This window comes from Macrobrachium nipponense, chromosome 22, assembly GCF_015104395.2.
Source record: "Macrobrachium nipponense isolate FS-2020 chromosome 22, ASM1510439v2, whole genome shotgun sequence".
Classification (NCBI taxonomy): domain Eukaryota; kingdom Metazoa; phylum Arthropoda; class Malacostraca; order Decapoda; family Palaemonidae; genus Macrobrachium; species Macrobrachium nipponense.
Genome location: NC_087213.1, coordinates 23,118,412 through 23,134,078, shown reverse-complemented (window position 1 = coordinate 23,134,078; position 15,667 = coordinate 23,118,412). Strand labels below are relative to the sequence as shown.

Sequence of the window (15,667 nt, the reverse complement as noted above, 5' to 3'; positions counted from 1 at the left end):
CAATCCCAGCTGAATCAAGGGTGGACTGCATTAATAACTTCCAGCGTCATTCCACAGAAGCCTCACCAGCATTTCGGCCATCCTTTACAGATAATGCGCTATACACATCAACCAAGTGTACCGTATCTCGCTGCCTAAATAATAAAATAGTTAAACTCCCCCCCCCCCAACTCCCCACATTGCCAACTTCCGGATTATGCATTCTGCCATATCTCAACAGGAATGAATCCTGATTTCCATCTTTTCACTTTTCCTATCTTCAGCATTTCTTGCCTCCAAACCTCTTATTCGAATTTTTTCATTAGGAACATAACAACGCGAACCGAAAAGACTTAATGATTTCTAAAATGAGTAAGGAATCCAAATGATTTTCGGACAACTAAGAGTAACTGGTTATGTTTCTATTAAGATTTGATAGATGTCCCGATGATCGGCTCTACTCCACCGGAGGAAGGGGGGGTTACCTGACCGAGGCACTCCTAGTGTGGACTTCGATACTACTAACTTAAATTATTAAGGGTAATAATGATGTTGGATCTGACTTCGGAACGGGATACACATGCCAGACAGGGTTAGAACTGCTCCATGTATTGAGGTCGGTGAAACAGTCGAGTTTACAGCAACTTGGCTTAGATTACACGCCTTCACCCTAGCATAATATGATCAACCATCACGCCCCAACACCCCTTTTTTATTTTAAATAGCGTAGTACGCCCTCCAGCCTATCTCTCTATAGTTATAGCTGGATGCGAGGTCTTACTTTGGAAGCAGCAATCCAAAAGCCTCATCTCATGAAATGCTTATAACAATTTGCTATGATTTAAAGATCTCTGACTCGGTGCTTTGTGCAAACGGCATTTCCAACTGCGTCAACACAATGCTTGAAATTCCTTGATCTGCCCCGTTAAAGGTTTGATCGTCTACTACCCGAGAACAATTATACTCCCGAGTTCGTTTGGAAACTTGAGAGAGAGAGAGAGAGAGAGAGAGAGAAGAGAAACATGTAATTCCCCTAATCAAAGTTTCGGTTAATCTTTAGTATGAAAAGATCTTTCCCAGCACTGACGCTGGGGAATGAAATCATTATTCTAACTGAATATTATCAAGAAAATAACAGTCGTATAAAAACAAGAGTTAGTTAATTAAATCAATATTAGGCTGGTTACCAAAGAATCCGCACAGGCACGATAAGGAAAGACTTGTATTTTGATGAATAACGATTACCGACAGATGTTGGGTCACTGGGAATAAACCATTGCATTTATAAATGACTGCTGAGCATCATTACAAGTGTGTCAGTGAATTAATTTCCAACACTAACTAAAGATTCCTTTTTGACGAGTTCGTCCTGGCGGTTTTCAGAGCTGGCACCTTGGCGCGCGAGAGAGACTCAGAGACCCAGAGGGTTTTCGCGTTATATCCATCAACACTGCGTTACAGCTCAGCGCTCGGCCTCCTCTTCCTCCTCCTTCTCCGCCACAACACTCAAGAAGAGGGGAAAATGAGATGACTTCATGACTTCGGATGCTGACTAAAAAGGTCAACTTTCTTTTGATCAACTCTTCGATGTCAAGGATTTGATGTCTCTACGCAAACGGCTACCTTCACACAATTCTATCCGGAATCTTTCAACGAATCGACTTTTTTTTTACTTATCATCATCCCCACATGAGACACAATGGTAAAATATAACCGTTCCAATATGTACCTGGGGAGGGGAGGGGGAACGGGGAGACTGAACCCAGTCATGTACTACAGCTTCTGAAACGGTGACATTTTTTTTTTAAATCCAAGGCTGACTTACGCAAAACACAACTGAATACTTATGGTGGCACTCAAACGGTAAAAGCGGTGCAATTTCAGGGCAAAATCATTAAACAGTATTGTGTCATACATAATTTAATGCGAATAGCCCAGCACAACACAACACTTTTAACGATAATCTTCCTCCATCAACATTTCACCATTGTTTTTCTCTATGACACATTATTATTCTAAGACGACCGTCAACTGGAAAGTTAAATATTAAAAAGACAATTGTTTTGAAATGTTTAGGTTGAAACTTCCACGTAATCAATTTTTCGAACCCGAGACACTAAGTACTTAAAGTAAACTATAATAATGGATATATCCTACCTGTTCATGGTCGTCGGGGAGACCTACAGTGTGACAGACGACAGAGCACTGAAAATCACCGCCAACAACTAACTGGTCGACACAAGTCTCTCTTTTCCTCTCTCAAGCAACAGAACGGGAACAAATGAATAACAAATTATCAACCACATCCAACTGACTGGTGGTGGGATCAAAAACTCGAGACCACAGACAGACCTTAGTCGGAAATGATCAAAATGACATTGACGAGGCACAAAGTATCCGACTCAAAATCTGCGGACGACAGAACAGCAGCCTCGCGATGCCAAGTTGTGACTGCAATACTTTTGGGGCACTTGGCAGGAGAGTTCATGAAATATCGTCTAAAATCGCGCAAATTCTAATCATGAACTAATGTGGTGACATAGAAAAGTCCTATCGAGAGGTGGGAAGAGCCTGCTGGGCAGGCAGGCACCGGGCACCGAGCGAGTCTCAAGAAGAGAGAGAGAGAGAGAGAGGAGTCGTCGAGCCCCGGTTGCGGTTTCAGGTCTAAGAGGCCGATGATGACTGGTGAGACAGCAGAGATGTCGTCGCCTCATATACCCTCTGACAGGCATGACCTTGCCCTCCACCCAACCGTTGGGCTACCCAAACACGGGGCCCCTTACCCACCAAACATACCCGAGCCCCAGTCTCAATAATGGACCCACTAAATTTTTTTTCCCTAAAAAGTCAAGAGAGTGGAGTGTTCAGTTTTCCTCTCTCTCTCTCTGTCTTTGAGTACAGATTCCGACGCCATATAAATTAGGGAGTTTCTTTTAAAAAATCGAGAAAAGAAGCTCCTCATATTATTGAGGTAACTTGTTACTTCATTAAATAACTAAAAAATATGGGCCAATTTAAATTTGAGATTCAAATCGTATCTAACAGCTAACCACCTGTCCCATAACACTCATTATGACACCTTACACACACACACACACACACACACACACACACACACAGCAGAAAAATCACGAACCCCATCTATCGGCTTACCTCGAAACACAAAGGGAAAAGAAGTGCCAAGTAATAAATGTCCAGTGACCCGCAAATTACGATGCAACTTTTCTTTCTCTGTCACGAGAATATTCAAATAATAATAATAATAATAATAATAATAATAATAATAATATAATAATAATAATAATAATAATAATAATTAATCATCATCTTTACAATCGTAAGATCCTCATTTTGCGAAATCATGTATTTTTTAAATCTAATCCTTTTACCTAGAGAGAAGAAAACTGAAATACAAAATGGAATTGCTCACCGTTGATTTAACCAAATTTCCTATCTAATACCCAGATTACCAGATAACTAAACATGCCTTTTAAAGTGACTCTAATAACATCTCCTATATCTGAAGGGTCAATTCCTACAGGAAAACGCCTTCATTGTACGAGTTTTTTGTTGTGCTGTTGTTGCTACGTTATATGTTATACAGATTTTTTTCTGTCGCCCCTTCAGTAAATCCCTTGAACACTCAAAAGGTCTCACCTGCATCATCTCTCTCAGATCCGGTTCAATGAAAGGTTATAACAAAAATCAGAGGGGAAGAACGGAGATATAGTGTACGAAGTGTGTCCCTGTATAATAATAAAATATAAATATGAACTGCATAACACGCATCGTGGATACTGCTTTTGTTTATGCGTTTCTATTACTTCATCCTGAAATGAGGGTTCTCTACGCCGACAACAGTTGATTTATGTTTACTGCAACTTTTTAAAACCTGCAGTAAATAATGAAAAATAATCGTCCCTAACGAAAAGACAGTTCATGCTGTAATAGCAGTGTGCTATTCTTGTTTTAAAATCAATCCTTTCTAATAACTACAGATATAAATCAACTCGCTAAGTACTTTCAGTTCAAATACCCATATCACGTCTCACAAAAAACACACTTCGAGTTTCTGCACAGGAGACTTCAATGCTCCTCCGTGTTGGCCCTCGGCAATAAATCAAGTGTCTACTGACCACCACGAAGAAACACTACCAAAGCTTTCGGGTAAATGTCGCTGCATCAAGAGGTACAAATATCTGCACTTATCTTCCATTAAGTTTAATATCAGGTAATATTCAAAAGTGCGGCGGACAGCAGCTGCACAGCACACAATCTCTCCCTGGAATAAAACCTCAACTAACTTGCCCCATCTCCAAGACTGATGACCGGTCGTTCTGCACGATATCCGGCAACAGGCCACGTGCAACTGACTGACCGATTGATTGTCTGGGATTTGTGTACCTATAACCTACAACAATTTTATGGATGAGTTCTACTGCTACCAGTGAGTCGATTTCGTTGCTGTCCCTTGCCTGCACGAAATTCCACTTATTCTCCAAGTCCCGAAGATTCTGAGTCTGAGAAAACAATTTCCTGGTCCTCTGCATTATCTAATATTCACCATTCTCACGATCTGGTCTTCTGCATTATCTAATATTCACCAGTCTCACGATTGGTCCTGGTTCTTGCTATATTAATCTAATATTCACGCCATTCTAACCGATCTGGTTTCTGGTCTTATTAATATTTCACCATTCTCACGATCTGGTCTTCTGTATTATCTAATATTCACCATTCTCACGATCTGGTCTTCTGTATTATCTAATATTCACCATTCTCACGATCTGGTCTTCTGTATTATCTAATATTCACCAGTTGCTCACCGATCTGAGGTCTTTCTGTATTATCTAATATTCACCATTCTCACTGCGGTAGGTAGCCAGTCCCTTATAAACAATAAAGTCGCACTCGCCTCCAATATTACTCTGTCATTCCTCTATCACTGGCATCTGAAACAAACCGCGTCAACATTATGATAATCGTCATTCGTCCATTGGTTTGTTTATTGTTCAGCGAGACTCCCCAGCGTTCCTATGAGAACGAAAAATATCGTTCAGTTACAAAAGCAACTTCAGTAACGAAGTCAATGTGCACTATTACTTAATGGCCTTTCAAGTCTTGAAGTGAAAAATGATAGCTCCTGCAATAAATTTACTCAGGTGTTACAAAATATGAATGTAAAAAAACCTTTATATATATATATACAGTATATAATTTAAAATTCAATGCCTAGCAAGTTAATGGACATTTTTTTTGGACAATTTGAGCAACAGACAGAATTCCTGTAAGATACATCTCAGTCAGGGTCTAGATAAATTCGCTTAAGAGGAAACTTCACTTGCACAATGGAATCGACTTCATAATAGAAGGGATTTTTTTCCTTTACATTACCTCTACGACTTACGTAAGTAAGACGGATTCTTTGACGATGAAATTAGGCATTTTGATTGCCAAATACATTTTTCTTTCCGATTTTATAAACCACAAACTTTCAAAGAGACAGGGACGAAAAGGAAGAACCGATAAAAAAAAAGGCTATGATATACGAAACACTTGACTAACTGCAGTTACCCTCTCGTCAGTGTGGCACTGATGCTATTGATGGAACTATGCTACATAATATAAGTGTGTGAAGACCCAGTTCACGTCAAATCTTTAAGGGTAAGAAATACGAAAACTTAATATGGAGGGAAATAAAAAAAAAGGTAAACAAACCACCAATCAGTCAAGTGGACCAGTGAAATCAATCGAGATCACACATGGATGACTTGAAACAGGAAGAAAAGGGCAAAGAAAGAGAGCAGAGATCTGGAGGAGGAAAGGGCGTCGGGTACCGTACCCATCGATAGGTGCGAGACCAGCCTGTCGGGGGAGGCACGGGTGGGCGTGATAGGGGGCGGGCGGAGAGGTTTACCGCCGCCGTTGTAGCCCCAGGGTGATGCTCGTCTTTCCTCCACTTCTGCTCTACCTTGGGAACTCGACCTTTCTCAGACATTCACTAATATATATATATATATATATATATATATATATATATATATATATATATATATATATATATATTATTTTTTTAAATTACTATTTATGCTGCCCAGACTTTCCATCCGTTTAGATGGTATACATTCCGACTGAAAAATAAAACTCAATTCCAGCGGTTTTTCCCCCCAACTTCTTACTATCTCTCTCCACCTTAACTATGACATACAACAATCGACTAACAGCTAGGTACAAATTCAGCTTTTGTCAACCGCAGTTGTACAATGATTAAGAGGAGGGAGGTAGGTAAGGTCCGTAACAGAGGCGAACCTTTATAAATAACGGTTGCAAAACTGCACAGTCAACAATAATCAGAAAACAGTTAAACACAAACCAGGAATCAATTCACGGAGGGGTATGATTCGGTGAATGAATTCTGTCATAACAGAACGAAAGAGCCCAACAGTACCGCATAGGGTAAATATGGAACATTTTCAAATGACCTCTGGCGTATAACCTGAACCCAATTAAAAGTGTGATTCAATGGCCCGGAGATTTCCTTTTTCAAATCGCCAAATTCGGCTAAAGACGGAAATTTAAACTCACAAGCTGGAAATTAGCCGTTTCTAGGGGGCCCGCCAAACTACAAATACCTAACGTCCTCAACGTTAATATTCCTTCGAGCCTAATCTAAGTCGATTTCTTGCATGCATTTAACGATCCATTATGTATTTGGCCAGCGTACGAGGCAAGCCATTTTTGTAGCAGTCTGGTTGTTAAATCTGAATAGGCACCTGGGATGAAAACCTACTGAAATGGCCTCCTTCCGATGCTGGAAAGAGTAAGGTGGTCAATAAAGGACAAAGGTATGGAGCTGCTGTACTTAAGGAAATGAACCTTGAGAACAAGATATGTGGTTATTCGTTCTACCAGAGTTGTAGGCGTTTTAGAAAGAATGGCTTCAGTATATAAAGGACTCGACACAACAGCCAAAGCAGAATATAGTAGAGAATATATGTTATATTAAGTGCATCAGGTGAAGATCATGGGGCTTTCAGGGGATTGCAAAAAGGTCTCTGAAGAGAACACAAATTGTAACATAGCATTCCATTTATTATTAGACATGTCCGATATGATGTGTAAACAGAGAGAGAGAAAGAGAGAGAGAGAGAGAGAGACTATCTGCATATGGTTCAATCCTCATTGGTGAGGAGTATGTCACTCTTCGTTTTATGAATGTCACGTCTATTGTGCCTCCCCCCCCGCGCCCTCTCACCCTCTTAGCTTACATACAGCTGTGACCATTCCATTCGACTGGCCATCAGGTACAAGCAATGTCAATGCCAAGAGGAAAATTTTTTATATATCTAGGAAAAGGTTAATCTAGGAATGGGCCAATTACATCTGATCCTGTTCGGGATTAATTCTGCGATCTTCCCCTCGTGAGGAGTGTAGTATCCTCTGAACTAAGATTGATCGGGTTTAGCCTCCGTCAAGTGTGGGTTGTATTTCTGTTGAGTTGAAAATGATATCTTTAAATTTTATAATATCCACTTGGTATGACAGTTCGGAAAAACAAAGTTCTCGTCTAACTACGTTCCTGGTAGTGAGCTTTTGCAACATTTAGTGATTTACTGATATTGGCACATGGGAATAAAAAAATCTATTTCACATATAAATAGCCTTTTACACACACACACACACACACACATATATATATATATATTATATATATATATATATATATATATATATATATATATATATATATATATATCATATATATATATTGAACAAATCATGAGAAGGACGCAATAAGATTCAAACAGTCCTGCCATTTAACCAACACAGGACAAAGAACATTCGAACTATGCTCTCAGACCAGTTAATAACGTGGGAGCTCAGCTCATGATAACGTGAATAAAACAAGTTTACCTGGCTCTTCTTCTTCAGTGTTTCATCTCCCTACAAAAAGTGAGGAGAAAATGCTGAACGCACTGAACATCAATGGTAGGACAGGTGTTGCGGACACAAGTGTTAGAGCTAGAAGAGCATCAGGGATCAAGTTGAGCCAATCTACGTCTCGATAAACGACCAGAAATTCCCTACCGTCCGGCCAAACACTACGATTGCTGGGTATATATTCATTATTATTCGGGCATTGTCAAAAAGTGATTCCCTTGGCCCAGGAAACGTGAATGTTGTCCATCTTGAATTACTTTTAGTCGGGAAACCTCTCCTCATTCGCAAGGCATATGTTAAGAATTCATCACTATTTTCTAAACGTACTTAAAACAACACGGAATGTATTCTGGACACACGATTACTATCCACAGCTGAGCGATATGATAACCACTAGCAATTCCAGCGTATTGTTAAAAAATAGAGATATTAAAAATACGCACTTACAACGTTAAGCCATTAAAGTCTGTATATATCACCTTAGTACAAATTTATATCACTCCCATAGTCTTGTCAAGAAGCCCTGTTGATATCTATTTTATAATCGGAGCGCAGTAACTTTTGTAAGCTGTTAAGTAACCACAGCAAAGACTATCTATCTATCTATCTATCATATCTATATATATATATATATATATATATATATATATATATATATATATATATATATTATATAACATAATATCTTCAATGGAGATCCTGGTCGTCATTTCAATGAAACATATTGCATGACTCTTATGATGGTCTACAGCGTCAAATAACAGACGAAACAACGAGAATAATCATGAGGCAAAATCAATCAGTCCCGTATGTGAGCCTAACAGAAAATCTTCCGGTGGAAGAAGTAGCAGCCTAAAGATACAAATGCACATACTAACGAATACTGGTGAAAAATTGAACACGTAGTGAATAACGCTCAATGTCCTGTCAAACATTAATTAAAGAGTCCTCCAATGAAATGAAGGGATTAGACCTGGCGGAAGTTTAAGTCATTTTTAAAATCATCAAACAAGAATGAAAGACTGGCTGTAAAATATCGGAACGACATTCGGTAGGATTAACGTTATCAGCTTTAAACGGGAGAGAGATAAGATACATAGCTTTCGTTTACATCAAAACAATCGTTATCTTCAAATAAAACTTGAAAAAGCGTTCGCTTTACCAGTTGACGGACTCGCCTGTAACCTGGCGTCGAAACGACTATGCTCAGCGCTTTCCTTATAGCACATTTATTATGAGAGAGAGACTTCGTGACCGATATCACCATCACTACATTAACTTAGTTTGAATTTCACAGACAGCGTTGTGGTAAAAGTTGAACCTCAACACAAATTCATTAACGACTAAAAGTAACCTAATACATTAAGGGCAGTACCACTACTTCTTCAACGAATCGTCGAGGGTCATTATAATTAATTACCTTCTATGAAACAAATGCTGAGATTATTTTTATTTATTTACTATTTTTTACATCGAAGACATGAACCTGAAATGTCGACAAAATGGAAGGGTAAACAGGAAAGAAAAACAAGAAAGAAGAATTTGCGATTAAAACTAATGACGCAAAATAATAATAATAATAATAATAATAATAATAATAATAATAATAATAATAATAATAATAATAATAATAATAATAATAATAATAATAATAATTTGATAGTTCCAGATTCTTTCAATCATTCAAGTAAAAATTACTTGACAGAACTATGACAAACGGTACCTTTCTACGTGCGACCTACGGTAGACAGTTCTAGAAACACGAACACTGGAATCAAAATAAAACAGTAAAACTCTTGATAAGAAATATAAAATACAAGTTAAGACCACATTTACCAATAAATAACTTGAAATCAGACATTGAAAACATGTACTCCGAAGCAAGCCTACTATATACCTCCGCCAACGCCAACTGCTAAGAGCAATTATTTCTAAACATCGAAACCGGTTAATTCAAAGGACGGATTCCCAGGCAATCTTAGAAGTTCACTTTCTTAAACTTTCCATGGAATGAATCGCCAATTCAAAGCAAGATTGTTTCCGTCGCGGTAAAAGCAAATCGTCAAACGTTCACCGATGTTCTTTGCCCGTGTTAATTCGGTCAAATTTCTCTCTCTCTCTCTCTCGGAAAAACAAGCTCCCTGGCATAGGTAACATCAATAAAAATACCATTTCTTGCATGTTTACACTTCTATAAGCACGTTCACCAAACTCTCTAGAACGAAAACATAGAAAACACCAGGGCGCCAAGATGTATAGTACTAAAGCAAGGGTGACTCAAAACTATCAAAACGCTCTTCTTTAGACCATGCAAAGGTCCAAAATTTAATGCATGAGAATAAAGTACATTCCGAAGACACTGTAAATATAAATATACGGGACCATCTGCAATGCACACATTAATCAATGCCATCCCTCAGCTCTGGTGGCAATGATGCGTTTCATAAATATATATATATATATATATATATATATATATATATATATATATATATATATATATATATATATATATAGAGAGAGAGAGAGAGAGAGAGAGAGAGAGAGAGAGAGAGAGAGAGAGAGAGAGAGAGAGAGAGAGATAAATAACAGTACAATACTAAACTCCAGTAACTCTCGACTATGTTGATTCGGGCCATTACTTACTGAAATTACCAATGCAAGAACATCTGCCAGGATATTCAAGATAGCTTTAAATGAAACTATGAGCAATGACGTTTATCTTTTTAAACGTGTACAGTGGTTTAGTCGTGATTCAAATGCAACGAGGGAAAAAACGTCCCATCAGTCACAGGAGGCCGTGAATGCTAATGACGAAGTAAGAGCGTTCTCAACTGGATTGTGGTATAATGTAGGTTGGGCAAGATCACATCTAACACTAACACCGGTCTTCGGATTGTGGTGAACTTGAAGAGCAAAGGTTTTCTCCCTTCCATGGTTGCGACGGTGATATGGAACCGATTCCTCCTTGCTTCTGTCACTGTAGGCTAAAGAATTTCCACAAAACGTTTGCGTCTACGCTGGGTCCCATAAGTTCCGCTGTCTAGGCACTACAAGTATTATCATGATTGTAACACACAGGAAAGAGAAGAAAGCGACCGTCCCTGATTGGTCTGACCGTCACCAATATTGTGTCAAGGATGCTAAACGTTCACAGTACTCCTTGCTGAATGTCTGCGACAATTCGTAATGATTTTATCCATGTGGACTAATCATGTGAGGTCGTTGGAGATGGTCACTTCAATATCTTTCACATTTTAACGCCATAGCGTCCGACTAGATTAAGATTGGTTACACAATATTAACAGCGGATTTCAAGTTCTACCTGCCTGACATCTGACTGGTCAAAAAAAATATGAGTAATAACTAAATGTCCTCAGGGAACGGGATCACACTCAGCATAACTGTTTTAGCCCAAATAATTGGAAACAAGATCGGCGAGTGTATTCGAGGATCAGTACAGCAAGCAAAAGCCTCAAGTGCAGATATTAACATATTCTTTTCCCGTTATCTTTAACCTCCGGAGACAAGTCCCCTTTCAGGACCATTCAAGAATTTAACATAATAAACGTTACTTACTGGACATGAGAACTTGGAGAGATTTTAATAAACGTGAAAAATTATCCCTTTATTCACTAGCATGCACCTACAAAAGCTCTTGAGCTCATACACCATTTGCAACAGCCCTAGAATGCAACCAAATAGAAAGCCCGTGGAACTGTCATTTCATCGGTCAATCCGTCAACTACCACTATTATTAATACTATTTCCGTGGATGCCCTACCGAGTCACAGCTATCAACAACAAAGATGCCAGTAATCAGATCTTGCAAGGAAGCAATATTTGCAGAGTGACGTAGGGCTTCCATTTTCAGCCAAGCCAAAGGTTCTACTTGCTCGGCCATTCCAAAATGTATTCAACAAAAGACTTGACAATTTTTTTCTTGAATGAAGGTTGTGCGTAAGAAGTTATCGGAACCCTAATTTTAATTACCTCTGTAAAAAAAAAAAATCTCTAGGTCTGACTCTGACTCATATTATCTCCTTCATAACGCTAAAATATTATTAAAAAGATCCGTTCGGGAGAGGTTTCCATCCTGAAAAGTCAGCATTTATTCTATAATAATTGCTCACAGTACTGTACAGCGAGGAGAACTTTCTTCTTTATAATAATGTATCTATCCTCGCTATGAGATGAAAGAATTAGGACAGATCAAGATATCATCAATGAACGGGGACTGGATGAATCAGAAGAAAAAGATACTCCCCTCCTTGTAACAACAAAACCTTCCAAAGGCATCCAAACAATCCCGGCGTGTGGGAGGGAGGGAGGGAGGGAGGTGTGTGTGTGTGTGTGTGTGTGTGTGTGTAAGAAAGAGCTTGTTTGGTGGTAGCAACTGCGTTACAACTAAACAAACGCAGTCACATCGACCATCTTCAACACCAGCATTCCTTCTTATTAAATTCAAATGTTCCTCCATTACATAAATTATGAAGATTATACACAAACATTATATATATCTATATACTAACCAGCATCTTGATTCATCAAGTGAGTACCCAAAATGAATATCCAGAGTCTGCACTCTTGTCTCACAAGCCTAGTAGACGAGTTAAAAGAGAATCTTATAAGCGGAACATAGTACTACCAGGCGGAGCCTTCGCCAATATTCGTCATTTCTAACAAGATTATCACGATGACCCGCTCAAGGACGAATATGGAAAATAAGAGGTAGATTGCCATTTCAAAACTTAACTAAGGGAAGAGAGCCCATCAAATGTTGTCATCATGCAGTTAGACTGTATAGGACTAAAGCTTTACGCCCAGAAAGAAGCAAAATGTGATTTTCGACTTTCTCTGGTAAAGAAAAGAAACAGTACGCTATAAGAATAAATTTTCTAATCATAAAAGAGAGAGAGAGAGAGAGAGAGAGAGATGAGAGACGAGAGAGAGAGAGAGAGAGGTTGACATTTAGAAGCCTTAAAGAAAAGAATTGGCAGAAGAGTTCCCTATCACAGAATTGAATGGTCTCAAGAAGGTGCATGATGCGCTGTTTTAGTTTGTAGCGCCTGGCGCTTTAAAGAGAGAAGAGGAGAAAGAGGAGAGAGAGAGACTGAGAAGGAGATGAGGAGAGAGAGAGAGAGAGAGAGGCAGCTTTCCTTCCTTCCTCTCATAACATTCCTACCTTCTAACTCACCCAACTCCACACAACGCCCACCCTCCCTCACTATCATATTCTTGCGTTTTCGTCGAGCCACTCTACAGAATGGTGGCCATGGTCCCAGCGCCAGGTCTTCAGACATATCACAAAGTTCCGTGGCTTTACCAACAACAACAACAACAACAAAAGCTATTTAACGAAAGAGTGACAGGGAAACGTGATCTTTTTACGCTTAGTCATATATTTATAATTGAGTACGAGTCTCTTCTACGGGAGCAACACATTAGTAGACTGTCAACCTTATTTCACATAATGACTACACAGTGAACCCGTTAAACTGGTAGCCAAAGGCCAAGCGCTGGGACCTATCAGATCATTCAGCGGTGAAGGGGAAACAAGAGTAAAGCTCCGAAAGTTATAACAGGAGGAGAACTTCGCAGTTGCACTGAGAAACAATTTTTTGGAGTGGGAGGAAAGCAAGACTGAAGAAGGATAATACGAACGGAGGCCCAGTAAATGGAATGAAATCGGTTGCAGCCAGGGGCCGAAGGGACGCTGCAAAGAATCTCAAGTCATGCCTACAGTGAACAGCGTGAGGTGTACTGATGCGGATGGCCGTTGATATCTCTCGGCGGGGCAAAGCAAAGCCTACAACTGGCCTCTACACATACTCGATAACACTCACACGAGGAAGCTGAACCGTCTTCACGACTAACTACTGCTTTTCAACCTTAGCTAAAGCTAAAAAACCCTTATTCTTCTTCTTCTTCTTATTATTATTATTACTATAAATACCAATTGACTACATTAAATTCTCTCCCTAAATGAAATCCACACTAAATGGCAACTCACAAATGAGCCCATGTCTACATGTCTACTAAACGACCAATTCAAAAAAGTATTTGAATAATATAAAAAAAAAATTACAAAATGGTAAGAAACTTACCTTGGATATTCAATATTAATCTAAAATGTATCAGCACATACTAACAATAAGAGTTAAACGTGATGACAAATCTCAAAATTAAGCGTTCGGTCTAAGCCACCGCCATTTATAATACCACCGTGAGACAAACTACAAGCATCCTGAATATTTCACTCACACAGACAACGAACACACTTCCAGCAAGAAGGCAAATGCACCTTATGAGGAAACAAGGTGACAGTTCTTTCGTAGCCTTCCATCCTACGATGTCACTGTGATGAATGCGTATGATGCTCGATCATTCGATCAACGACCCTCCTCCCCCTTTTACGCTCACCCGACTCGCCGGGGGAGGCGGTGGGCGTAATCGGGTAGGATGAATTACAAACCTGCTCTCTCTCTCTCTCATCCTAAGCCGGACCCACGGTCTTCTATTCTATCTATTCTAGACCGTGGCCGGACCCAACGCTACTCTCCCTATCGGTGACTATCTTCCGCAGACCCTTCAAGAAACGAGAGCTCGTTTGCGTCGAACAAGGCCTCCGCCTTTGGCCACATGCATGGAGAAAGTAAAAACGACCCGACACAATAATAATAAGTAATAATAAAATAATTAAATAATAATAATAATAATAAACGCATCAGAACCAAAAAACGAGAGTATAGTATATCAATGAGCTCGCTTCTAAACGAGATACCGATTACGGCGAAAAACTCCAAGAGGAAATTTTCATAATGAATTTTTTAAAATTCACTATAATAAAAGCCAAAATTATTGTTACATCTTTGTTCAGATGGCAATTTACCTCTGATATTACGTAACTGCATAAAAATTATAGCGATGAAATAAAAATGGTCCTGGTGAAGCCAGCCAATTTACTTTTATTTCAGATAGCACCGAATAGAGCAAAGACGGCGTAATCCAAGGGGTCAAAATCAAATCAGGGAAAAAAACAGTAATCATGTATAAAGAATTTTCTCATCAGTGATCAAAGGCGCGCTCATCTGTCACGTAGCCATCAGATTCATGTCACGAGGATGCGAGTATCAAAAGTGGGAATAACTGAGATGGACGCCTTTTAAAAAACCCATGGCATTCCGACAATGGCCTTCGTATCGATTGTGTGGTGGACATCTTCGCTAGAGCGGCCACCTGACGGAAAACTGAACACTCGTCGTCAGCGGCAAAAAGAATGGAATGCCGAAACGAATGTGCCACGAGCTCTGCTTATCGGAGGCGTCATCGTCAACTGGTCTTCTCGTGGGCGCTCCCAACACAAGTACGTACCCCCGAATACTGTTTACCAACAGGCCACCAGCACGTTTTACGCGACAGTAAGGTGGTACATGTCAGCATCCTTTCCCCTCTACCATACCACCCAAGGTTGCCAACTTCCTATTCTACCCACTAAACCAACCCATTTAGCCGGCCCCAACCCCCACCCCCCTTCCCCCAATCTTCCTCCCCGCTTCGCACCTCCGTTCCCCGATCAGCTGCGGTGGCAGGCATGTAATCCCTTCCACGCTTCCCCGTTGGAGAGTAAAGCGACCCTAACAAATGGGAGGAGGCACTCGTGTCCACAGACTCTCCCTCCCTCCCTCTCTCCCTCAACATTTCATTTCAATTTGATCTCATTCTTGTTAATCATTCCATTACTCTT

General features: G+C 39.7%; 1 protein-coding gene across 9 annotated transcripts in view; it reads right to left on the bottom strand.

The window, feature by feature from the left end:
- LOC135198543 (LIM domain-binding protein 2-like) overlaps nt 1-15,667 on the bottom strand; it is a 90,703-nt gene that overhangs the window by 69,903 nt on the left and 5,133 nt on the right. Inside the window, exon 1 of one of the 9 annotated variants that reach the window (XM_064226226.1) lies at nt 2,137-2,159. The exons of the other annotated variants lie outside the window; for them this stretch is intronic. Within the exon in view, the coding sequence (XP_064082296.1) occupies nt 2,137-2,144 (8 nt within the window). The 5' untranslated portion in view covers nt 2,145-2,159. Of the gene's footprint in view, nt 1-2,136; nt 2,160-15,667 lie in introns of those variants that run through there. 9 annotated transcript variants of the gene reach the window in all.